The sequence below is a fragment of the Bos javanicus genome, chromosome 5, assembly GCF_032452875.1.
Source record: "Bos javanicus breed banteng chromosome 5, ARS-OSU_banteng_1.0, whole genome shotgun sequence".
In the NCBI taxonomy this organism is placed as follows: Eukaryota; Metazoa; Chordata; class Mammalia; order Artiodactyla; family Bovidae; genus Bos; species Bos javanicus.
Window position 1 is genome coordinate 66,024,522 of NC_083872.1, and position 26,360 is coordinate 66,050,881.

A 26,360-nucleotide genomic window follows, 5' to 3' on the forward strand; every position below is an offset into this window, starting at 1 on the left:
ATTCTTGCCTACTTTTAATGCCAAGATTATGCACCTTAAAACTCTACATTGCTAAACATTCAGTGGCAATTATTTAACTTATTTTAAATACTTAATGGTTTCTAAACCTTGTTTCTCTCAGTTTTTATGGCAGTTGGAGCTTCAATTGCTGTTCGCTTAGGAACTCACCCCGACTGGTTGTTTTTCTGCTCTTTTATTGGGATGTTCATGTTTTATTGTGCTCACTGGCAGACTTATGTTTCAGGCGTGTTGAGGTTTGGAAAGTAAGTATGTATTTTAAGTTGTATATTTTAAGATATAATCAAATTCATTTTCACTGTCATACTTCATTTATTCATAATAAAGGGAACAAACTGTCAATCATGAATTTAAATTACCTTTTAATTTATTGAAGCATCCATAAATGTTATATCTTAGGTTTAGTCTTTTAGGTGTTCTTCTTGTTATAGTTACATACTTGATGATAATTTTATTTTTTCTCCCTCTCCAACTTACTAGCCCAAGTTTACATTGACAAGAGAAAAAGAAAAATAAGGGATGTGAATAAAGTAGGAAAAGAATATAAAGTACCTAAAAAAGAAGCATTTGGCTAAAAGATAAAATATTGAGATATGGAATCTAAAGGTCCTTTATGGTCAAATTTTTGTGTGTCCATAAAGGGGAACCCCTTTACAGCAGTCCCGAACAACAGTAGTCATGAGAATCTCAGCTGTGGTGTACAGTTGGTGAGATAGTGTAAAAGCATCTTGTACTATTTGCCCCTGATGCTTTATTCTTAGACACCAGGAAACAGTGCACAAGACTGGAACTCTGTTCTCTCTCTTTCTCATCAGCTGCCTCTTTGCCTGACCCTTTAGTAGCCATCTCCCTTTGGCTCATTCTCAGCTTTGGCTTCCCCTGTCTTCAGATTCTTTCCTGCAGCACTTTAGTGTTTCCTGGGAGAAGCAGTAGCTCTGGAAAAAAAAAAAAAACTTCTGATAATGATAACTGAAAGGAGAAGCTCAAAACAATGGATCATTTAACAGAGTGAAAGCCACTGGCAGTTTTTCACATTGACTTTAAATTACAGAATAGTCACAGCTGTCAGCTGTTGAGCACTTGTGTGGTTCTGGTGGTGTACTCAGTGCTTTACATGCCTTTTCTCATTTATTCCTCACATTAACCCTGTTGAGGGTATTACTGCGACTGTACCAGTGAGGCGGAGAAGTTCTGTAACTTCCTTATACTTCTAAAAAAGTGTGGAGCCAGGGTTAAACTCAACTCTCCAAACCCCACACTCTTAACGACTGTTGTTCAGTAGCAGCAGTTATTTAATGACTTAGACTTTACCTCTTTGACTTTTACTTCATTAAAAATCTTTCTGAAATGAATTATTTTACATTCCTGGCCTAGTTGTACACTTTATACTCATTTACTGTTGACTGAGAGTGTCAGTTGAGTGTCAGTTGACTGAGTGTGCCTAGAATTGGACATAGAAAGATGAGTCACTTGTGGGTGGGATATGCCAGACAGATTGGGGCAAAAGCATTGTAGGCAGGAGGATGAGGAACAGAAGTACTCAGAACATTAGGGAAGTGGTTGCTGTGGTTGAGCACCAGACATGTGAAGGACTGGAGGAGATCTTGCACTGCCCAGGGTTTGAAGCATGTAAAATGCTTACTCTCTGTGGCACAGATCTTCCTCTGTATGGTTTCACTTTATCAAAGTAAAAGCATCATTGAGCATTGAGTAGGATACACATGGATGGTCCAGCTTAACACTATAAGAAGGATCTATATGTGGGACATCAGCCAAGCTTCTGTAAATACTTCCAAAGTCAGTCAGTATCAACTGTCAATTGGCTAGGATGGATGTCCTGAAAAATCTGTCAATAAACAATAATAAATTTCCAAAAAAATTTAGTCATTTATATAGTTTATCCTTAAAAGAGGAAGAATGACGCTTTCTGTGGTATGAATGATGCATGTGTGAAACCAAGGTTCCTAGCTCAATCCCTGTATATGTCATTTAGTTACTGAAAGTTTGTCCTGTAATTTCTGTCAGCTTTCCTAGTTGCTTCTGGTCACTAGTCATACCCTGGAAAAATTATAGATTAACTTAATGGAATTCTGTACTGTTACTTGAAAAAGAGTACAAAATCCTGATAATAAATCATAGGTGTAGGGGAAAGAATGTTGGCTCTGAAGTCATTTTTCTATAGCAGTATCCAGCTGTTTTCAATACAAGCGTGGAAAAATCTTTTCATTTTCTCTTTCCCAAAAGACAGGTATAATGTATATATAGCTCATAAGACTCAGATGCTCAGTAAATGTCAGTACTTCTCCTCTTTTTTCTTCACAAAATACCATACATTATATTACTTAGTTTACCTTTTTCAACTAACTTGACTATTTCTCCATGCAGTCTGGAGGCCTTGATTTGCCTATCACTGATCTTACAAATACTGGATGTCATTACATTTTCCTTTTATTTGTGCATTAATGTTCCAGTCACCTTCTCCTTCTGCTGCTGCTAAGTCACTTCAGTCGTGTCCGACTCTGTGCGATCCCATAGACGGCAGCCCACCAGGCTCCCCCGTCCCTGGGATTCTCCAGGCAAGAACATTGGAGTCGGTTGCCATTTCCTTCTCCAGTGCATGAAAGTGAAAAGTGAAAGTGAAGTCACTCAGTCGTGTCCGACCCTCAGCGACCCCATGGACTGTATCCTTCCAGGCTCCTCCATCCATGGGATTTTCCAGGCAAGAGTACTGGAGTGGGGTGCCATTGCCTTTTCCCTCTAAATGCCCTCAAAATAACTCAGCTGAGAAGTCTTTTCTTCCATAGCTGGATCTATTTTATCATCTAATCCCTACATTTTTTGTATTTGCAGAGCAGTAAGTATTCCTCTAGCAGGGCATCTAAGAGGAGATGCAAAGGAGATAGACACATAACATCTGAAGCTCAGAAAAAAATATATGGATTTGGAGAAATGGATTTAGAGGTCATTGGCATATAGATGGTAGTCTTAAGTATAGATATAATATTCAGAGAACCTAAAAAGAGAAAAGAGGAATCCTGGAAACAGTAGCATTTAAGATGTGGAAGAAGGAGCCTGGGAAGATCTTCCAGAAAGGTAGGAGAATCACGAGAGAACATGGCATAAAAACAGCAAAGCTTTTCAAGAAAGAGGGGTGTGGTCAGCGATTTAACTATTGAAAGGAGTTATGTGAGATAGTAACCAAAATGTATCCCTTTCATTCAACAAATTGAAAGTCACTGTTTACCTTAAACAGTTTTAATAGAATGAGGCCAAAAACTGGACTGTAGTGGATTATGCAGCAATATGAAGAGAGGAAGAAATTACAGATGTGGACTATTTGCTAACCTGTTTATGGAGCAAAGGAGAGAGCAATCGGTAGCTTCAGAGGATGCAGATTAGAGACTGATGTTGCTTGGTTTAATGGGTTTTTAAAAGAAGTTTATGTTTAGGGCTTCCCTGTTGGCTCAAACAGTAAATAATTGCCTGCAGTGTAGGAGACCTTGGTTTAATCCCTGGGTCAGGAAGATCCCCTGGAGACGGGAATGGCTACCCACTCCAGTATTCTTGCCTGGAGAATTCCATGGCCAGAAGAGCCTGGCAGGCTACAGTTCATAGGGTCGCAAAGAGTCAGACAAAACTGAGTGGCTAACACTTTTACAAGTATGTTTATATAGAGAGGGGAAATGTCTGTGGAAACCAAAAATTATAATGACTATCAGCAACATAATGAGAAAAACTATTGGAATTTTCCCTACTTTTTAATGAAATTGACTTGAGAGTGTTTATGAATTTGCCTTAAATCATCTGGTTGTTTTTATGTTACTATTAATTTTTCCTGATTACAAGAGTAATACATGATTATTATTAAAAATTCAAACTTTGCAGAAGTATATAAAGTAGAAGATAAAAGCTTTCTGTAATCTCAGTGGTAACTGTTACTAGCAATTGTATATATGCTATACAAGTTTTTTACCTATATGTGAGCACATTGTTCCTGTAGGCTTTTTCACTTAACAGTGTAGTTAATTGATGACTCAGTGATGGAACTAAAGGTAAAAATAAACTAAGCCTATGTAGATTTTTACATCTTTGATTTCAATATATGGTTAATGAACCTTCATATTCAGGGATTTGATTTACAAACCTCTATTCTTTATCTTTCCTTTTTAGAGTGGATGTAACTGAAATTCAGATAGCTTTAGTGATCGTCTTTGTGTTATCTACATTTGGAGGAGCAACAATGTGGGACTACACGGTAAATCTAAGTGTTTAAATTTATATTTAAGTACTTTTTTTTAAACATTTGGGGAAAATATTGTATTGTTAATTTTCTTCAGATATTCTTAGAGCTACATTTAATATTCATTACATTTCTTAACCTTTTTTCTTCATTTTATGATTTTACTATTCTATATACCTTATTACAGCATGACTATACTACCCTATTCGTGAATGTACTACCACATAAAAGAAAACGACTCCATTTCCCAAATACACAATTAGACTCACTAGTTGAACTACCTTTTCAGGCCAAAATTTATTTCATAAAATAGATTTATAAAAAGTAAATTCAGTCAAACACTTTGTTTGAAACTTGCCCCTCAATATTAGGAAAGATGCTAACTTGTATTTTTTATAATTTACTATGAGTGAAGTTTCTCATGTTGAATGTTTTTTTATTTTCTGCTTGGTTGGAGACCTCAGATAAAAGCTGACTCTCAAGGAGGCCACTGTTACAAATTCATGCTTTCCACAGGAAGGAAATTTATGAAGAAAAATTATTTTCTCACTACAACCTAAGTTTACACTATTGGCTGACTCAAAACTTCATGCCCGTCGAGTTAAGAAGAATAATAAGGATAATATCAGCTGTCAACAACTAATGCTTATTCAATACTTACTATGTTCTTAAATATTTTACTGTCACTCTTTTCATCTGACCCCCAGAACAACTCTATGAAGTAGATACTGTCATTTTTCTGATTTATTAATAAGTCTTAGAATGATTAAGTAATTTGTACAAGGACACATAGCTAGTAAGTACTGGAGCTAGAAATTAAACAGACTAATTCCAGACTCTGTTTTTAATCACAAAGCAATATACCCCTGGTAATACAAACAGTAAGAAATACAAAGCTAAACATATTCTTACCATAGGATCTAGTGACTATGCTCTTTAGTATTTACCCAAATACATTAAAAATTATGTCTATGCAGAGAATTCCCTGGTGGTCCAGTGGTTAGGATTCACTTTCACTGCTGTGGGCCGGGGATCAATCCCTGGGCAGCGAACTAAGATCCCACAAGCCACATGGCATAGCCAGAAAAAAATTATGTCTATACAAAAAACTGATTATGGATATTTATTGCAGCTTTATTCATAATTACCAGAACTTGGAAGCAAGTAAATGGATTAACTATGGTACATCTAGGCAATGGAATATTATTCAGTGTTAAAAAGAAAGAGCTATCAAACCATGAAGAGACATGGAGGAAACCTAAATGCATATTATTTAGTGAAAGAATCTAGTCTGAAAAGGCTCCATGTTGTATGATCCCAGTTATATGATATTTTAGAAAAGGCAAAATGATGAAAACACTGAAAAGATCTGCTATTGCCAGAGGTTATGGGGTTAAGGAAGGATGAATATTTTAAGGGACGTGAACCCATTCTGTGTGATACTATAATGGTGGATACCTGTCCACCTGTCATTATACATTTGTCATTTATACATTATGCATTATCACAGAATGTACAACACCAAGAGCAAACCATGATATAAACTAGGGTGATTATAAGCGATAATGATGTCGGTGTCAGTTCATGGATTGTAACACATGGATTGTATCGCTCTGGTGGAGAATGTTGATAGTAGGGAAGCATGTGTGAGGGCAGGGAGTATATGGGAACTCTGTGTACTTTCCGTACAGTTGCTTTGATCCTAAAACTGCTTTAAAAATTATATCTATTTTTAAAAACTGTAAGAAATTTCTCTGTGGCATTTAGTTTCAGAATTGCCAATTGTAATTCATATTACTAGGCTCAGAAATAGACTTTGAGCATATTTTTAAGTAGTGGAACATTCTCTGTGATATTCACATTCCTTCTTATCATGTAAGAATAAATAATAGAATCAAGGATGTGCTACATAGGCCTCTAAAATATGTAGATGTGTCTTTCGTGGTAGCTGCTCTGCCAATACCCATTAGAAGGTAAATGTGGACTTACAGGCAGTTAGGCAACTCTGGTCATTGTCAGATGTGGTGGTTTTAGTTTGGAATTCTGATTTAATTATACTGTGGAAGAATTTAATCTTAAAATCATTTCATTCAATATTTTGGCAATACCATAGGAAGAAAGCATACCTATTTATTCTCATCAATAAGAATACTTGTTTTAGATATAGATTTTCTAAATTGAATTGTTAATCTGTAGTTTTCACAAATTTTGGTACAGTATTTCAAAGTATATTTTCAAACACAATAGCCTATAGCTTTTGGCAATTCATTGTTACTGTTTTTTAAATCCTTTGCTGCCTTTGGAAGTTTTCTTGAACAGCAGTTGACCAACAGGTAAATATATATTGCTAAAGAGATTTAATCCTGGATGTTAACTACACAAAATTTTTGCATGCACACACATGGTGATATTTGTCACATTTGTGATACAGATCACAGATCACAGTGTCTGACTCCTAAGATGCTGCCTTTTAGAGGTACTAGAGTCAAGTGAACATCCTTTTTCATGTTTCCTCTAAGTCAGATGAAGGCTTGTGAGATGAAATGCTTCATCACAGTTATTTAAGAAGATTTAGCTAAATTTGGTGCGTTCATTTAAGAGATAAAACCATTAGAAGAAAAATTAACACTTCAGATTACATTCCAGAAGTTAAGGTTTGATTATAAGAAAATGGGTAGCTTATTATATAGGGTTCTATCGTAATGTTTCTTTACTGTTTAATAGGAAAATAAATTTTGTTTTCTTAATGAAGTGTTTCTTTCCTCTACCCTAAAGATACCCATCCTAGAAATAAAATTGAAGATCTTACCAGTTCTTGGAGTAGTAGGTGGAGCAATATTTTCCTGTTCAAATTATTTCCATGTTATCCTCCATGGTGGTGTTGGCAAGAATGGATCCACTATAGCAGTAAGACATTAATTTCATCATCATTCAGTATTAATTTTATGATACATTTTCTTAACACCCAGCTATAGAGATACTAAAAATATGATGAATTTTAAAAATAGGGAAGGAAACTAAATATCTTAAAAGAATCCTTTTTAGGCACATAATACAAAAAGGCATTTTTGAAACAGTTCAGACTGATTTTACAGCATTTTTCCTCTTTCTATACAGCCTTTCTTCGAGCAGGCTTTGGTGACATTCCACGTAATCATCTGCTGTTTATTGTACATAATTAAAAGCTGCCATTTGTTTTCTTCCTTGTTGTGCCTGGCCCTGATATAGGAGAGGAGGAGGCAAGAATGAGTTCCTGACTGAATGTCAGGAAAGCAGTCCAAAGTCATGGTTTCACATATGGGACAATTTATTATGCATGAAGTAAATTTAATTGAAATTTAATCACTGAAATATAGTTTTAAAACTACCCTAATATTTTAAAAGGTAAAAACTGCAGCCTCAGTTCTTGAGTGGGTACACCTTGCATTTGTTGTGTTATTTACACTTTGCTCATCTATAATTCTTCTGTATTTATTCATATTTGTTTTTTAAAAAAAACTCCTTCAGTACTTTTGCAGAGAAAAGAGGCAGAAAGAATTCTGCTCAGTTTTTAAACAAATATAATATCTATGTTTTTTTTTAAAAATGTCATCTTCAAGGTAGTTGAACATTATGAACTTATTCCAGTGATGCCATCTTCTATCAAAACATAGCTGGAATGCCTTTAAGCTGTAGTTCATTCTCTTTAATTTGCTGTAGTTCAGAATTTCTGTCCTGTAAGGATGGGTTTGATTTTGAGAAAAATCAAAGTCACTTGAAGCCAGACCTAATAAATAAGAGGAGTAAAAACCTGAAATATAGCATTTTTACTTAAAAAAAAACACCTCATTCTTTTAAATGACATATACTGGCTCTTAAAACAATTTGAAAGGAATCATAATTCATATATTATCGACATTTATGAATATATTTTATATACATAATTCAAAGGCAAAGTATAGAACTCAGATACATAAGTTCTGATATATTTGGAAAGTTAATTGGTTGTTTTTTGAGGTGTTTTGTCAGTTGACTTCAGAATTGTTTTAGAAATGTTAGAATACTCTGCATAAAGGGCTTAAGAGTACTTGTTGCTTGACCATGGATGATAAAATACAGCACTAGCTGGAAAGTGAGTTCCACTAAAAATGATAAACTTAGCGAGGATCAATGTCCATTTTAGAGAATATTTTACTAAGAAATAATTGATTAAATATTTGAAGGGAGACAAGAAATCAAACACTATTTCTAAGAAGTGGTTGATTTCAAATTCTTGAACCAGTGGTTTTTCAGTGTTTTTTTTTAGCAGCAGATTTCCCTGAATAAAATTAACAGATAAAAGCACCATTTTAAGGGCTTCCCCTGGTGGTTCAGTGGTAAAGAATCTGCTGCCAATGCAGGAGACACAGGTTCGATCCCTGGTCCAGGAAGATCCCATGTGCTGAAGTACAGCTAAGTCTGTGTGCCACAACAATTGACCCTGTGCTCTAGAGCATGGGAGCTACAACTACTGAAGCCCACATTCTAGAGCCCGTGCTCTGCAACAGGAGAAGCCACCACAATGAGAAGCCTGTACACCCCAGCTAGATAGTAGCCCCCACTCCCCGCAACCAGAGAAAAGCCCACACAGCAACAAAGAACCCAGCACAGTCAATGATTTTAAAGCAGCATTTTAATAGCATAAATATTTATAACATTACTATATAGTGTTTTATTGACATGACTTTAAAATATTCATAACAGTGTAAGTTCTAACTTATTACATATAAACTTAATAAAGAATAAGGCAGTTTTAACAGATACATTTAAATTGATGGTTATGTATTTAGTAAGCCTTAATATCAAATTTATTACAGTATTTTGTTCAGAATAAGCAATCCTGACAGAATCCCGATTCATATAGATAAAAATATAATGGGTTCAGTTGTACAGTGCTACATAAGAGGGCACTTGTGGTCTAAATGTAAAAGGCTGGGCAGGGTGGGATGTTGGTATAGTGAGTGACTAGAATTAAAGTCCTCCTAATCAATGATTAAGATATTGTATAAAAGTGGCAGGTTAAGCTTTATTTCAGTATCTCACAAAAATATGTTAACTTGGCAACTGGACTGTTGATGGCCTTTCACATGGTAAAATTTAGTGTAAGATAAATGATGTCATTTTTTTAGTGATTATTAGCTTAAAATGTATATTCATATAAAATTGGAATGAAACATCTGTAGCACTGTATTACCTCTTTGTAACCCTTGGTAGGGTTCTGTAGAAGTTTGAAAAGCACAGCTAAGGTCTATATACTCCTTTAGGCCATATACCATCATACTCTTCTCTAGGTCTCTAGTTCCTAACACAAAGTAGATGCTTAGAAAATATTTGCAGTGTAATAAATGCATTGTTAAAATGTGGTGCTGATTTTCTGCTTTATCCCTTAGGGTACCAGTGTCTTATCACCTGGACTCCACATAGGAATAATTATTATACTGGCAATAATGATTTATAAAAAGTCAGCAACTAATTTGTTTGAAAAGCATCCTTGTCTTTATACCCTAATGTTTGGATGTGTCTTTGCTAAAGTCTCACAGAAATTGGTGGTAAGAAATTCTTTAAATTTATTATTCATGGTATAAATAATGTATTTGTTCCTCAAATACAAAACTGGAAACTCTTTCATATAATGGGTAGGTTTTTTGTGGTGTTATCACAATAAATAGTTAGCTATTTGTGCTCCAAGTAATACTGTAAATGAACGTTTTATTCAGAGACAAGACTCCTTAGTGTAAGTTCTCTTTTTTGTTTTAACAATTATTATCAGTTATAACCTTTTGATATCAAGGAATTTAAATATTGGAAACTTTAACAAGCTACCTGTCCTGAATTTGAGAGATTTTAGATTCAATATTCCCATATCAAATGTGAGATTAAATGGTCTCTTTGGTGGTGGTGGTGGTAATGGTTTAGTTGCTAAGTTGTGTCCAACTCTGTTGATACCATGGACTGTAGTCTGCCAGGCTCCCCTCTGTCCATGAAATTTCCCAGGGAAGAATACTGGAGTGGGTAGCCATTCCTTTTCCAGGGGATCTTTCAGACCCAGGAATCAAACCTAGGTCTCCTGCATGGCAGGCAGATTCTTTACTGACTGAGCTATGAGGGCAGCCCAAATGGCCTTTTTATCCTTATCTTAACAGTAAATTAAAGATTTAGTTATTTCTATCCTGAAAATAAAACATTTAAAATAGTGAAATTCTTTTGTTTACTTTTTTATAGATAGCTCACATGACCAAAAGTGAACTGTATCTTCAAGACACTGTCTTTATTGGCCCAGGTCTTTTATTTTTAGACCAGTACTTTAATAATTTTGTAGACGAATATATTGTTCTATGGATAGCAATGGTAAGTACCTTTTTGCTAAGATTTTTTATTTATTTTCAACAAATGTCAGATAATACTATGCTTAAGAGTCATTTCAGTGAGGTATTAGGTAGCCCTGACTTTCTAATCTGTTAAGCATTTCTGAACATTTAAAATTATTTCTTTAAAGTTCCTTTTATATGTTTGAATATGGCCCACATATACATCAAGATACAGTTCCAACAATGTAAATCCTTAAAAACAAAACTGTGTGCCTTAAAAAAAATATAGTACCAGAAAACAGTACAAGTGGCCTGAGGTGACCTCTAAAAATGGTATACTATTCACTCAACCCAGAAAACCCCACAAAATCATGCAGATCAAGAGGTTCAAATCTTCGTGTTCACTTTAAGAACACTCGTGAAACTGCCCAGGCCATAAAGGGTATGCATATCCGACAAGCCACCAAGTATCTGACGGATGTCACTTTAAAGAGGCAATGTGTGCCATTCCGTCGTTACAATGGTGAAGTTGGTAGGTTTGTACAGGCCAAACAGTGGGGCTGGATTCAGGGTTGGTGGCCAAAAAGAGTGGTGAATCTTTACTGCACATGCTTAAAAATGCAGAGAGTAATAATGCTGAACTTAAGGGCTTAGATGTAGATTCTCTGGTCATTGAGCACATCCAGGTGAACAAAGTCCCCAAGATGCAGCGCAGGACTTAAAAGAGCTCACGATTGTATCAATCCCTACATGAGCTCTCCCTGCCACACTGAGATGATCCTTACTGAAAAAGAATAGATTGTTCCTAAACCAGAAGAGGAAGCTGCACAGGAGAAAAAGATATCCCAGAAGAAACTGAAGAAACAAAAACTTATGGCCTGGGAATAACTGCCGCAAAAAATAAACGCAAATAAAAGTTAAAAAAAAAGTACAAAATTGTCAAAAATCACTTCACTCTCTGGCAAAGCTTTACAAACATGAATTAGTGTCTTATTTAGTCCAGGTTATTAGAATTACTCTGAACTTACAGCAGATAACAGGTAAATTAAATGGAATTTGGGTTAGCAGAGGGCACTACTTCATCAAGAAATGTAAGCTAATACTGAGGAAACAGAACAGACGGTACAACCAAGTACAGGATTCCAGGACCATTTGTGCTAGAAGTAAACAACCATATATATGAGTATGGCCCTTAAGGATAGTGCAAAATTTATATTAATAATGATTCTTATCAAGCAAATTCAATTCTCATAGCTTGCATCCTGCTTAAAAAAGTGATACAGATAATACATAATTTCTATTTAAAAATTATAAAATATAGGATTATGGTGCGTAAGAAAGCAGCTTTAGCCATCTAAGGAAAAGAAAATCATTGTTTCTAACATTTTAATCACAAAGAAGGCAATTTTAACATTTTAAAATTTTTTCTGAGACATTTATGGCTAGGCTTCAACTAGTGCTATTTCTGGACAATTTTGCCTCATTTTTCCTCACCTCCAGACCTCACTAGACTTCACCAAATTGGTAGAGATATACAAAAATTAATATTAAAGTGAGCTAAAAGAAACATTGAACCTTTTGATAATTTGAATGATCTCACACTATTTACTAGAGACAGGTGTTTTTTAAAACCTATCTGTTCTGTGCATGGATCAATGGGGTACATGTGATCATCCTTTATTCTAGGTTTTATAGTATACTTTTTTGGAGTAAATTAATAATATTTATTCAGAAGTCTTCCATTCTTCAAATAGTGGTGAGATATAAATCTTAATCCTTGAAAGGTTCTCAGGCAATATTCTAAAAGATGTTTGAAAGAATTATTTCTTTAAAATTACTATCCACTATAAATATTATTAGTGCTACAAAATAATCTAAATTTAAGAAATAGGGGGTGATTTTTCAAAGTATCTGAAAATTCAATGTAGGGTTCCTTTTGGTGAACTTAAATAAGTATTACCAAATAGAATGAGTGTAATTAAAATATCAGGTGTTTAAAATTCAAGCACCTAACTTGTAATGAGTGAGTTGGCCTGGTTTTACATCAGTGGTGGAGATTATGCTAAGGAAGTTTAATTCAGTTTAATTGTGGTTAACAAAGTGTTAACCACAATTAAAAACAAGCAAACAAACACCGGGTGGACCAAAACCAACATATTGTGCCCTTTGGCATCCTTAAGAGAAAAGGTTCTTGCTTCAGAGAGAGAAAAGTCAGATGGAGTTTTTCAAGTAAATAAGATTTTCCTCTCATCAGTGAGAATATTCTCCCAACAGAGCCACGAGGCTCCTTTCTATGAAAGGAAGCATTTGCCCCCAGTCTCTGGGAAAGTTCTTAAATAGTGTGCCTTCCTCCTTAATTTTGTAAAGAACACAATTTTTGTATGCCTTCCCTCAACTATGGTGTCTTTTCCAGGCCTTTACTGTCTTACAACTACTTTCACAGGAATAAGAACAGTATATGATGGAGTGATTTCAATTTTAATGACTGACAGCCCCTTCTAGTAGAAAACTGGTGGCTTTGTTGCACAGCAGAAAACTGAAAGAATGTGGAGTCAGAAGACGAGTTCTGTTGTTTTTCAGCTTTTGTAATTTAGTTAAGACCTTTTATCACTCTGAGCTCAGTTTCTGAATCTGTGAAATACCCTGCATATTCCAGAGGACTACAGTGAGAGCCAAATACAAACTATAAAATGTAATATTTTTGATGAAGAATTTTTGGCTAAGGTTTGAGATTAGGGGATGGAGGACAGAAAAAAATAGCTGCTACTTCAGAAAAGATAGACCATAATCCATTTTATATTTTCTTTTTTTGTTTCTAAAGGTCATTTCTTCACTTGATATGATGAGGTACTTTAGTGCTTTGTGCCTGCAAATTTCAAGACACCTTCATCTAAGTATCTTCAAGACTTCATGTCATCAAGCACCTGAACAGGTTCACAAGCATATTGACTAATATCCCAAGGAAAAGAGGAGAAGCAGTTAGGGGAACCTATGAGTGAAGGAATCCCTCTTTGCAGGAGGCTAGTATATTATCAAATAAGGTTATATTTTAATATAAAAATTAAGTCCTATAGATCCATTGTATCTTAGTTGCAAAGCCCTCATTATCAACATTTCTTATCAAGGTATTATCAGAGTAATACAACCTATAAATTAATTCTAAACAAAACCAAAGAAGGAAATTTCAATTTTCTAAGTATAAGAAAGTGAACTACTACAGTTCTAAAGAGCAATCTGTTTGTCTCAGAAATCCTTATCAGACAGTTGGGGTTTTCTCTGCCAAAGGATTACATAAAAATTCAGGACAGAGGATTTTAGCCATCTTGAGGGAGATGGTTACTTTGATTGCTAAGAATTGATAAATGAATTCATAATATTGCATAAGTGCATAGACTTGTAATTGAGTCAAATGTAAGCATCTTTACAGTGAGAGCCAATTATTCCTTGATATTCTAAGTTTCATTGTCACAAAAAAGTGGATATTAAACATTTCCATTTGTGAAAAATAAAAACAGTAGCCTAAGCACAATTGACATATAAGAAAATCAGTAATTTATGAAACCATGACAAAAGTATCTTTCCTTTAGAATATCAGCTAAAGCTACTTAAAGTACACTTTCACTCAAGATAAAATGGGGATAAAATAAGTATCTTTTATTCAGTCACTAAGTACATTAAATATTGATTCTTATCTTTCCACTCTCAAAATGTTTCTATTGCTCATTATGAATAATAGAACTGTCATATGGTTCTTTGGTAACCCAGATCCTCAATTCTCATCTTACCTGTTTGTAATTTTTATCTAACAGTTCTGTAGACCATAAGCCATATGTTGAAAACATTTCTTTAAAAAAGAAATAATGAACATGTACTGTATCTTAAGCAAGAAAAAGGCATGTTGTAAAAAGAGCAAAAGTTGATATTCCTTAAAAGGAAATATGTTAAGTACAATGAATATACTCTGGAGTACTTATTTTGCTTCTAAAACAATTGGTAAAAATTCAGTACGAACAGCTTAATTTGAATAGTACTTAAAATTTATAATCCAACATGTACTTTGGCTTAAAAGGGAAATCCTTTACAAAATGCAAAAATTTAGGAAGTAAACTGTCCCTAATGTCAGATATTTGTTAATGATGGAGGACTAATTTCTTCCAATATAACTGATCACAGAAGAAGAGAATCAGTATGTATTTGTTTTTTAAAATTTGGAAAACCTAAAATAAAGGTGGATTATGAGACAAAAATTAGAATTTTTAAATATGGAGAAACAAGACAAAGTCACTCTTCTCTCCTTCTATTGGGCATATTGTTTTGAATAACTCAGGGAAAGTATTTTCAGCAAAAAATACTAAGTTTAACCCAAATATTTAAAATTTATTTTGCTGAAACAATATTTATTAAGTGTTCAATATGTTTTTCTCTGTTTAAAAAGTGCACATTTTAAAATACCAGGTATAAGAATTAACTGTTAGTTTGGAAATAAATGTAAAAACTTCCATATATTTACTGAATATTGAAACTGGAAAACAAAACATTCTATGTAATTTATAGTTAAAGACCGATGTGAAGTACTTAAACCATAAGTAATTAGGTATGTTAATGAAATGCTCTTAATCCTTACTAAGGGCATATGTCATTTAATTATGGACTGAGCCCAGTTAAATGGCATTTTGATGTCATTGTAGAAATGACATTCAAAAATCCATGCCTTAAAACAGTATTTATATATCCTGTTTGGTTTTTTAAAATGGATTTTAGCAGTTTAATTTATTCCAGAAGGGAAACTTAAGTTGCTTTTAATAAGTTTTATAAGTCAATAGAATATATTTTTGAAATCTTATTTTCATTAGAATTGGCAGTGTAACTTCATGAATATGCATGAAAGGATGTACATATAATAGATTTTATGTTTTTTTTCCTTAAATAAGAACATTAACCATCTATACTTGTGTTTTCTACCTTTTGGAAGTGATACAAATACACGAAGCCAAAACTTGCAATTAAATCATTTTTATTGCTAAAAGTTAAATGACAAATGTTAGAAAAATTCACTATTGCTATATTATCACTAGCACTATTAAAGAGCTGAAGCAAAGTGGTACATATAATTTAGGGATTGCTGCTCCTCACAAAAGTTCATATTTGGAGGTGAACAAAAAGAATGGTCTTGCAATGATTAATACTATATAATATTTTAAACCAGAATCTTAAATCACTCTAACGACTTATTAGCTAATGTTATAATTGTATCATGTTACTTAGGTTCAAGTTCTTCCTCCAAAGAGTCATCAGAATAACATGGATTGAAGAGACTTTCGGACACTTGCCATCTCTTGCTGCTGCTGTTACATGAGAGAAGATATTAAACACTGGTTTAATTTTTAGATAAGTGTTAATACTTATTTCAGCAAATAAAATATTTCAATGCTTACATTAATACTTTCTTTTACAGTTCTGAATAACAACTTACAGTTTCCATCATAATTTTTTTTTGCAACAAAGCCATTTCTTTTTTAAGTTCATTTTGTGCACCAGTAAGTAGATTTTCATGATTCTTCTCCAAGTCCTCCATACTCTAAAACACAAAAAGCTAGGTCAGTTACAAACCACCACTTTTCATCTCAGTTTCAAAACTTATGCAGTTAATTTTCAAAAGTAGGAACTTTTTAATATTCAACAATGCACATTATTTATCTCAAATAAAAATATTCTAATACATGAAAACCAAAATATCCACTAAAGGAACAGAAAATACCATCATAAATCAAATATTATTAAAGGAGTTACAACAGTGGTGTACCTTCTCACTGGAAGAAATAAACAAAAAATAACAAAATTTTATAAAAGGAATAGAAGCACAACTTGCTGTAGCTATGTAGTAGAAAATGGGGATTAATTCCAATTTAGTTGCCAAAAGAATAAGATTGAAAAGGTAAGGGAAAAGGAGTTAAAAGTATTCTAGGGCAAGCACATAAACAACAGCACCAAAGTGCAGAGTTCAGAGAAAGCAATTATGTGAAAGGGTGGAAGCAAAGGATGAATGTAGTAACTGAAGCATAAAAAAAGGATCATATTATTGGGGGGTGGGGGTAAATCTTGAATACCTAAGAATTCAGTATGAGAGTCTACTGACAGTTTTTCAGGAGGGAAAAGATAATGTTTTCAGAAGACAGTATGGCAGACCCATGAAGGATGGGTTGGTAAACAGAAAAATCAGTTAAGAGTGTTTATAGTATAAGCAAAGAATAACAAGGTTCTGAACTAGGGCAGTAGCAGTGGTGAAGAATAAGGGAAACGGAGGTGTCAAATATAGTACTAAAGTTCCTACACCAAGTGATAATGTCCAGTGATAGCATTTAGCACTTATATAATGAATTCAGAATGGAAAATAGTTAAGAATTTAAAATGTGTAAGCAAAATGTTTTCCCCTTAAACTGAGAAAAAAATTATATTCTACTTCCACATATAAACTATATTTTATAAGAATGTATTATGTTAACAAATACAACAAACCTTTATGAACTGCTCATATAATTGTCTAATTGTTTTCAGTCTCTGGCTCTGAACAATTCTAGATTGTTGAAAAACCTTTTGTTGCTGTCGAAACAGATTCTGCAAATGTAAAAGAAAAAATTATGTAATAACTATTTGGATAAAATTTAGGAAAAAATAATTCTATGTTAAACTTAAAAGGAATAGTTTTTAAATCAGTATTTTTCAGATTTTATCTTAACATTTACTATGAGTTTAGATAATGTGTTCACCACTTACATACAATAATAATCCAGCTAGTCACTGAATAGGAAATCTCAACAGTGCTCAAAACATGTCTTAATTCTTCTTGAGTTCTACGTCAACACAGATGATCCTTCCAATATTGCTGATCTTTCAATTTCTTGGCCTGTTTTCAACCAATGGTTTTTGCCCTTCACCCTACTTTATCTATTACTTCCATACTCATAACGTAGATTTTGTCATTATCAATAACTATAACCTCTACATAGTATTAATAGCAAACTTCATATTAACAAAGTGTTAGGTAGGAAGCAAATACCAACAGCTTTTATATATGGTATGTGCCTGTACTTATGGTTTACCATTCAGCAGAACCAAACTCACAGCCAGCAATAGGTAATGGAACCTGACTGAGTTCCATGAGTGTACTACAAGGCCAGGCTCTCCACTTCTACTTGAAACTTGGTTATAATAGATTAATTATAAAGCTACAAAGCTAAGCATAATACTAACAGCAAGTTTTTCTTCTTGTTCCTCAGCTTTCTGCATATCCATATCCCACTGCTGGAACAAAGTCAGAAACTGCTGAGAATATTCTTGGTTAAGCTTCTGCCTGTAAAACAATATTATTATATTTCATATCAACGTGGAACAACTATCAAAACAAAATTGATTTGACGTAATTATTCTATAATAAAAGAGAAAGTATCAAATTTCCAGATGTGAAATCAAGAAGTATGACTTATGCTGATTCCAGAAATATTTATTTTCCTAACCAACTAACAGAAAAACCCTCAAAATCCTCTCATGCACTTTAGCTCTTGAAAACTAGTGGAGTTTTATTATATATATACATTTTCCCAGAAAAGTCCATTTTATCTCCAAGCAATTTACTTTTCATTTTCTCCTACTGAATACAGGTTATGATATGATAGATTCACTGAAGTTACTATAGAAGATTTTCAAATAGAAATATTTCACTTAATTTTTCCCCATTTTGGTACAATGATTTTGTACAAAAGAACAGTTAATTCAGCTAAAATATACAAATTGTTTATAATATATAAGGTGATCATTTTATATATTGTTAAATAGTTAACTGTTATAAGATCAATGGTTTATATGACACTTTTATTCAGCTAGCGTATTTTTAAAATGAAAATAAATTACTTTTATTGTTTAAAAAAAGTCTCAATCATTATTTAAAAGGGGAAAGAGGTCACCTTTATTGATTTCTAGGAAATGTATTTCAAGTCTGTGAAGAAATAAAGTTATAGGACTAAAAGACTTAGAGGAAAATCAAATATAATTTTTACTAGAGATCCCAATAAATTGAAGATGATAATACTTCTCATAATTTGTACCCATGAGTAGTAAGGAATGATACAAATGTTGTGGCAGTGAAAAAAACCAACAACTTTACCTTTGCTCTTGTTGGATTTTCCAAACATTTTCAAGTTTCTGGTTACTGGTTTTGAGAGAAGCCTTGGTATACATTTCTAGTCTCTTTCTCTTGGCAAGAAGAGACTTGTTAATATCAGCTATAATGAAAATAGATATTCATTAAATTTAATGTGAAAGTATGTTATTTATTCCCACATATTCAAATAAATATGGATAAAGCTGGTTCAAGAATTTTGAAGATATTAAAAAAAAATACACATACTATCAAAAAGCATGATTAGTTGCTTGCTTTTTTTCCTGAGAAAAATTTTAGTTATTGGTATCTCAATTCTTATTTTCTTAACTAGAGATAATTTTAATTTAGAGATGACTAAAAAGAGCTAATAACTGAAGAAAAAGGTCTCAAGGACAGACTAATTTTTTCGTAAGACACTAGACTAAATTTAGAACTCATTATATAAAACACAAAACTTTTTAAAAATCCTAAAAAGAATAAAAACAGTTAAAATGTTTTTAAAAACATAGTGATACTATTAAATATATTTTTTACTAAGAGAGACAAAGCATAGGAAAATCTTAATTTAAGTAGGTATCTAAATAAATTAATTCAGGAACTCTTTTAAATATGTCCATGGAGCTTTTTACAGGCCATTTTTTGCCAATAAGTACTGCATTTCATAAAAATTTTAATACTTCTAATAATTCTTTGCTAAGCACATGCATATGGATCTACTATCAACAGTCATTTTCATCAACCATGATGAGGTTACCTATACTATCAGATATTTGGTATTTCCAAGTGAAAGTGAAAGTCAGTCAGTCGTGTCCAACTCTATGCGGCCCTGTGGACTATACAGTCCATGGAATCATGGAATTCTCTAGGCCAGAATGCTGGAGTGGGTAGCCTTTCCCTTCTTCAGGGGATCTTCCCAACCCAAGGATCGAACCCAGGTCTCCTGCATGACAGGTGAATTCTTTACTAGCTGAGCCACAAGGGATTTCCAATATCCATCTCCGATAATACATTTATAAGGTCAAGTATTTTGCTACTACCAAATAAGGCAAAGCTTTAAAAAAATATTTGATTATATGAATGATCTATAGGGAAGAGCCAAATATTTATTCTTTTTTCAGAATACTATCCCCAATATAGTTAATGTAACTAATATTTGACATACAATTTAATGATTTTTTTATTTGATTATACATCTCTTTGGAGAAGGAAATGGCAAACCACTCCAGTATCCTTGCCTAGAAAATCCCATGGACAGAGGAGCCTGGCGGGCTGCAGTCCATGGGGTCACAAGGAGTTGGGCGTGACTGAGCGACTAACACTTTCACATTTTCATACATCTCTTACTAGCAACACTGTCTTTAATTCTCAATTACATAGTTTGATAATGTAAAAATAACAATAAAGTTATTTTAAAGGTTTCAGTTTACACTGCATTTAGTAAAGAACACAAGAATGTCATAGAAAATAACAAAAGAGAGAAAATGAAAAACTGACACATATACAGATATGCGTGTGTTTGCATCACTTAGTCAATGAAAGTCATACAAAAAGGGATATTTTTCCCATCCATTTTTGTTCTAAAATTCCATAATCTATTAAACCCACACATGTATAAAGTAACAAGACCATTCCTAACCCATTGTTAGTACCATTCTCTTTTCATATCAACAAATGGAAAAGGTTAATAAGGAAATCTATGAAGCTGAATCACATATATCTGTGCAAAATCTTACATATAAGAACAAAGCATTAAAAAAGTCTTACAGTCCACTGATTATTATTTACTATTATACAAGTTATATGGTTTAAAACAATGTTGAACACATATATCTCCTAAAACATACCTCCAAATCTTTCCAGCATATTCTGTACTTCACCCCTATGAAAAAATTATATCAGAAAAGTTTTAAGGATCCATAAAATATTTATTGTTTTGGAAGGAATATCACATACCCAGTATTTTACATGCAATACTCTTGGGACAACCAAATAGATGGTTCTTAAAGTCTAACAGGTGAAAATTGTTTGACCATATTACCCCATATCTTCAACTGCTGCAGAAGTCCTTTTCTTCCCTTGTTTCTCAAGTGTTGGGGTCTTCTCTGCATGACAATAAAAAAAATATTTGAAATTAAGTGTGTTATTTTGGTAATTTTTTAATGGTATATCTTAATTTTGAGGGTTTGTGCTTTTTTTAAGCTTTCTGCCAAGACAAGTTTTTAAAGCAGATTTATAAATGCAATACTTTCTCTGCAGGTTTGTTGTGTTGTTGTTTAGTTGCTAAGTCATGTCTGACTCTTGCCATCCCATGGACTGCAGCCTACCAGGCTCCTCTGCTCATGGTATTTTCCAGGCAAGACTTATGGAGTGGGCTGCCATTTCTTTCTCCAGGGGATCTTCTCCTGACCCAGAGATCAAGCCCTAGTCTCCTACATTGGCAGGCAGATTCTTCACCACTGAGCCACCAGGGGAAGCTGCCTCTATGTAGGTTGCTGCTGCTGCTAAGTCGCTTCAGTCGTGTCCGACTCTGTGCGACCCCAGAGATGGCAGCCCACTAGGCTCCTCTGTCCCTGGGATTCTCCAGGCAAGAACACTGGAGTGAGTTGCCATTTCCTTCTCCAATGCATGAAAGTGAAAAGTGAAAGTGAAGTCGCTCAGTCGTGCGGGACTCTTAGCGACCCCATGGACTGCAGCCTACCAGGTTAGATGGAATTAAATCAGGATCCAAGACCATTTTATACGAACAATTTTGCAAGTCTTCCTGTGTTAATGTCATAATAATCTCTGTACTATTTATCAGACATCAGGTGAAAGATGCTATAGAAGCTTCACTAGCCCCCAAACAGAAACATGAAATACATGAAAATGCAGGACGTGGTCAGTAAACGTTAGGTTTACTGTACCTTCAATGGCATCCTCCTCTGAACCACTCAGATCTTTTTTGTCTTCTTGCTCAAATTCATAGGCTCTTATAGCCTGATCCCCCACGGATGGTTTTGCCAACTTCCCGGAATGTTTTCTTCCAGAGGGCACCATTTTTCAATGTTTTCTGATTTAAAAAACAAACAAACAAAAAAAACACGAAAAAAACCCTTCTGAATCCAAAGACACTATTTACACAGACTGGCAAATTTCAAAATGAGAGATATCAAATAAAGATAATTGAATTCCACTTTAGGATTCTCTTCATTTACTTTGTTGGAGCAAAAATTAACAAGATAATGACAGCACTGCCCCTGACCCCTGGGGTGCCTTAATGGAGAGTTCTCCTCTGAGGATGGGGAGGGCGGCAGAATTCTAGATCCGCTTTTGCCAGCTTCTGGCTAAATAAATTGAGGCCCATCTAGATTTTGCATTTCAGTCACAGAGTGAAATCAGCGACTGACAGGATCAAGCACGACCCCACCCCAAACTGCCAGCAACAGAAATACAAAATAAAATCCGCAGAAAAACACAGCCAGTAAGAATTCCACGACCCAGGCCTCGAGGATCAGTGAAGGGGAGCCCTGAGTTAATCTAAATGGTTTCTGTGGATTAGCGGCGGGGGTGGGGGCGGGGGGGGGGAGGCGCGTGTGCGCGGAGACTAAAGCCCACCCTCTTCTCCTGTGGTCAACCTGTCCACCCGCCACGTTCAACCCAAGTTGCCCAACCTGGGCCTTCCCGCCCGCTCCCCGCCATTCACAGCTCTGCCCACTAAGAGCTTTAAGGCCTTCAAATTCCTGTCAGAGGCTCCCGGGAGAGCCAGCATGAAAATTTTACCTGGTCAAGAGTAGCCCCTGGCTCAGACTCCCACGCAGGATAAACGCTTCCCTCCTCACGCCCGAAAAACACCCCAGTGGCCGAGGACCGCAGTTAATGTCTCCGGACAGGCGTACCCTCCACTCCTGCTGCCCAAGTACCTTACCTGAAGTGTTCACTTCGCAGCCGCGACAGTCCTCTGAGGAAACTCCGAATTCCGGCGGGAGAAAAGCCAGCCTCGCCTCCCAGGAGCGTCGCTGATTGGCTGGCTGGAAGGCGCATGCTTATAGTGGTCCCGGGGCTCCGCCCCCTCAGGTGACGAACTCTGAGGCTGCTGACCCTGAGTGCGTTCTGAGCGGCAATTTGTGGCTAGTAAAAATGAGGCGTGGCGCTTTCCAGTAGCTTTTTGTAATTTAAGTTAAAATTTTTCCGAATATTTTAATAAAATGGCGAAAAAACAAGTAAATTATGAAATGTGAAGCACATACGTCTTAATTTGCAAAGTAAAATTTTACCAGAACCCATTGAATCGTCTCAGGAAGTCCTTTTCATCCCACTCACACCCTCATTTTCTACTCAGAGGTTTTTTAAAAACTTACCTTAAATTCTGTGTGAATCATTGGACCCTCCCATTTTCTAAGTTTTCTTACCACATATATGTGCCCATAAACAACCCTTCTAGGTTTTGTTCGTGTTGCTGCTGCTGCTGCTAAGTCGCTTCAGTCGTGTCCGACTCTGTGCGACCCCAGAGATGGCAGCCCACCAGGCTCCCCCGTCCCTGGGATTCTCCAGGCAAGAACACTGGAGTGGGTTGCCATTTCCTTCTCCAGTGCATGAAAGTGAAAGTGAAGTCGCTCAGTCATGTCCGACTCTTAGCGACCCCATGGACTACAGCCTACCAGGCTCCTCCGTCCATGGGATTTTCCAGGCAAGAGTACTGGAGTGGGCTGCCATTGCCTTCTCCTTGTTAATGTTGGCATAGTACAAAAAATTGTACCATATTCTATAGTTTTCAGTCACTCGCTTTTTTACTTAACATTGTCACTAAGAGAATCTAGATGATTATACCTAACCAAAGTTCTTTCATTTTCACTGCTGCAATACCCCATTGTGCCTCTATTCCACAATTTATTAGTTTATTTTCTTGTCTGTGGACTTGTGGGTTGTTTTCAGACTACAGCCTATATAAACAATACTACTATGAATATTCTAATCTCCTGTGTATATGCTAAAGTTTTTACAGAGGATCTGGGTGTGAAGTTGTTTGGTAATAGGCTAGATGAAATAAGGCCAAATTGGTTTCCAATTTATACTCCCACCAACAGAATGAGTTTCCATTGTTCAATGTACTCATCATCAGTTGGTATAGTCAGATTTCTTAATTTTGCCATTCTCAGAGGTGTAAAATGATATTTCTTTAGGCTGTTCTTTTGTATTTCTCCAATCACTCATAAGATTAAGCTCTTGTTATGCTTATTGGCCATTTGCATTTCCTTTATCCTAAAATATCTATTTTAGTTTCCTGCTCATTTTTCAATTGGGTTATGTGTTTCCTATTGATTTGTAACTTTTTATATATTGGGTGAGTGTTAATAAACATTTGTGACTGCTTTCTGTATCTTTTATCCTGAAGCCATAAAAAAACAAAAGTTTGAAGCCTTTATTTTTCATTTTTAAGCCTTTATTCATATGGAATTTTTGTGCCTGACAGGTAGGATCCAATTACTTTGCCTCACTCCTCACTGTGGAAAACAGTTTACTGAATAGTACATCCTTTCCCTCTAACAGCTACATCATCTGTCAAGTTTCCATATGTCCTTGAGTCCGCTTCTCTAGCCAGTTCCACTGGATCAGTTTGCCTATCTCTGTGCCATCATTCCAGCTTTATTAAAGGTTTGGCATCTAATAGGGTAAGTCACACCTAATTTTTTTCTTCAGGAGAATCCTGTGTATTCTTGAACTTTGCTTTTCAAGCACATTTTATAATCAGTTTTCCAAGTTCCAGGAAAAAACAAAACCAAACAACTTACTGGATTTTAATTGGAATGGCAATAAATCTATAGATCAATTTAGAGAGAACTGAATCTTTCTATTCTTGAATGTAGCATATTTTCCATTTATTTAGAACATCTTAATATAATTCAATAAAGTTAAATTTTTTTCTCTGTGCACAGTTTTGACTTTTATTGAATTTTTTATACATAACTTATTTGTCTCTATTTTGCTCTAATTGTTCAGTTGCTCAGTCGTGTCTGACTCTTTGCAACCCCGTGGACTGCAGCCTACCAAGCTTCCCTGTTTTTCACCATCTTCCAGAGCTTGCTCAAACTCATGTCCATTGAGTCACTGATGCCATCCAACCATCTCGTCCTCTGTCGTCCCCTTCTCCTCCTGCCTTCAGTATTTCCCAGCATCTAATATCCAACTGATTTCTGACATGGGTCTTATTTCTTTTAAAATCTGCATTTTAAAAGTTTATTTATCTGTTTATATACAACACTGTTCCAGAAAGGGATTAAGGTGGCTTAAAAGACTCCATAAAATACATGAAGGAATTAGTAATAGAAGAACCAGGAATGAAGCATATACAAAATGCATATACAATCCTACTCCTTTACTCTGGGTGAACCGACCACAGATTTGGCTCTAAGGTTTTTATCAGGCAGTCAGAAAAAGAAACTTAATTACATCATTTGCAGTATCCAAAAAAACAAAAATAAACCAATTACTCACGCAAAGCAGTGTTATTCCTAATATTAAGACAGAGAAAAATTTCTCTTGAGAGGGTTTATAAAGAGGTCAGTGAATGATGTAATTAATAATCAGTGTTCTCAGTAGCAACCTGATGGGAGACCAAAAATTAATTTCATAGGGTTCTTTCTTCAATACAGACTGATGGCATCACATCACATCAACTCTTTCTTTTTTCTTCAGGGAAAGCAATTTTATCATGACTCCATGGAAGTCCTGAAACCCTAAAATTCTATTCAACACTTTCTAAATAGGTGTGTTTATTCTTCTAGGCAGAGCAAACATAGTTTATAAAATGCACGCAAGTTAGGAATCATTTCTTTAGACAATTGAGAGAATTAGACTACAAATCATCCATGCTATTCAGATACTTAACGGTTTTTTCTTAACAGCCAAGCTTTTTTTTTTTTTTTTCCCTCTGCAAAAGGAACCTTTCTTGTTCCCATTTGGTGCCACGGCTTGGGTGAAGGTTTCAGAGTGGTTAAAAAGTTGCCTCCTGGCTGGAGGCAGTGGCTCTGGCAGAGATTTTGGGACCGGGGAAGGCAGAGGGGTCCCCCCAAGGCCACCAGATTCCGGAGATGCCTAGTCGCGCTGGCAGGAGAGCCTCGGGAAGAGATACTCGCCCAGCCTGGCCTGGGGGCGGCCAGCCTGCACAGGTTGGTCAAGTGGACGTCCATCTTGACGAGCTTCTTGAGCTCCTCCTCCAGGAAGTGGTGCTCCAGGAACTCGGAGAGCTGGGCGTCTGCGTTCGCAGAACCCAGGACGTGTAGATCCTAGAGAGAGCCTGGTTCGGGCTCTTCTCGGGGGCCGTGGCGGCCTCTGTGGCTTCCAGGGAGGTGCTCCACTCCTCCGGGGCCAGCACCTGCCGGTCCTGGACCAGGGCGCGGCCACCCCACTGCTTCCGCGCCTTAAGGAAAAGCTCGGCACCCTTGCACTTCTCTTCGGCCAACATCCAGAAGAAGCGGCCCACACCTTCCGGAGCCACCTTGTTGCCTTCGAAGTAGAAGCTCTTAGAGGTAGGTGGACGAGGCCCAGAGGTGTGGCTGACGGTGGCCTCCTCCTTGGTGGAAGAATTGCGCCGGATCTGGGTGCTCACAGTTAGTTAGCTGTGAGGGCTTCTCTCCACTGT

At 35.6% G+C, this 26,360-nt stretch overlaps 2 protein-coding genes and 1 pseudogene across 4 annotated transcripts in view; 2 read left to right on the forward strand and 1 right to left on the reverse strand.

Annotated features, from left to right (window-relative positions):
* The window catches only part of CHPT1 (choline phosphotransferase 1), a 29,746-nt gene extending 13,728 nt beyond the window's left edge, over positions 1–16,018 (forward strand). Inside the window, exons 3-9 of one of the 2 annotated variants that reach the window (XR_009736500.1) lie at positions 122–263; positions 4,189–4,273; positions 7,034–7,165; positions 9,667–9,825; positions 10,499–10,624; positions 13,406–13,604; positions 15,850–16,018. Coding sequence is in view for 1 of the 2 variants with exons in the window: in XM_061417081.1 (XP_061273065.1) it covers positions 122–263; positions 4,189–4,273; positions 7,034–7,165; positions 9,667–9,825; positions 10,499–10,624; positions 13,406–13,516; positions 15,850–15,894 (800 nt within the window). In the remaining variant the exon portion in view is untranslated. The remainder of the gene's footprint in view (positions 1–121; positions 264–4,188; positions 4,274–7,033; positions 7,166–9,666; positions 9,826–10,498; positions 10,625–13,405; positions 13,605–15,849) is intronic. The other variant, XM_061417081.1, reaches the window with a different exon arrangement.
* Positions 10,631–13,399, forward strand: LOC133247800 (large ribosomal subunit protein uL22-like; annotated as a pseudogene).
* Positions 15,582–22,724, reverse strand: SYCP3 (synaptonemal complex protein 3). Of its 2 annotated transcripts, none has more exons than XM_061417082.1 (9): positions 22,647–22,724; positions 21,646–21,791; positions 20,781–20,844; positions 20,587–20,621; positions 18,746–18,863; positions 17,836–17,935; positions 17,101–17,199; positions 16,058–16,162; positions 15,582–15,929 (listed from the first exon to the last, which is right to left on the reverse strand). In XM_061417082.1, exons 2-9 carry the CDS (start codon positions 21,776–21,778, stop codon positions 15,876–15,878), a joined length of 708 nt encoding a protein of 235 aa, XP_061273066.1. In that variant the 5' UTR covers positions 21,779–21,791; positions 22,647–22,724; the 3' UTR covers positions 15,582–15,875. The 2 variants fall into 2 exon arrangements, with proteins under 2 accessions (XP_061273066.1, XP_061273067.1); XM_061417083.1 differs by lacking the exon at positions 22,647–22,724 and adding an exon at positions 22,502–22,610.
* Positions 22,725–26,360: the final 3,636 nt, after the last annotated feature.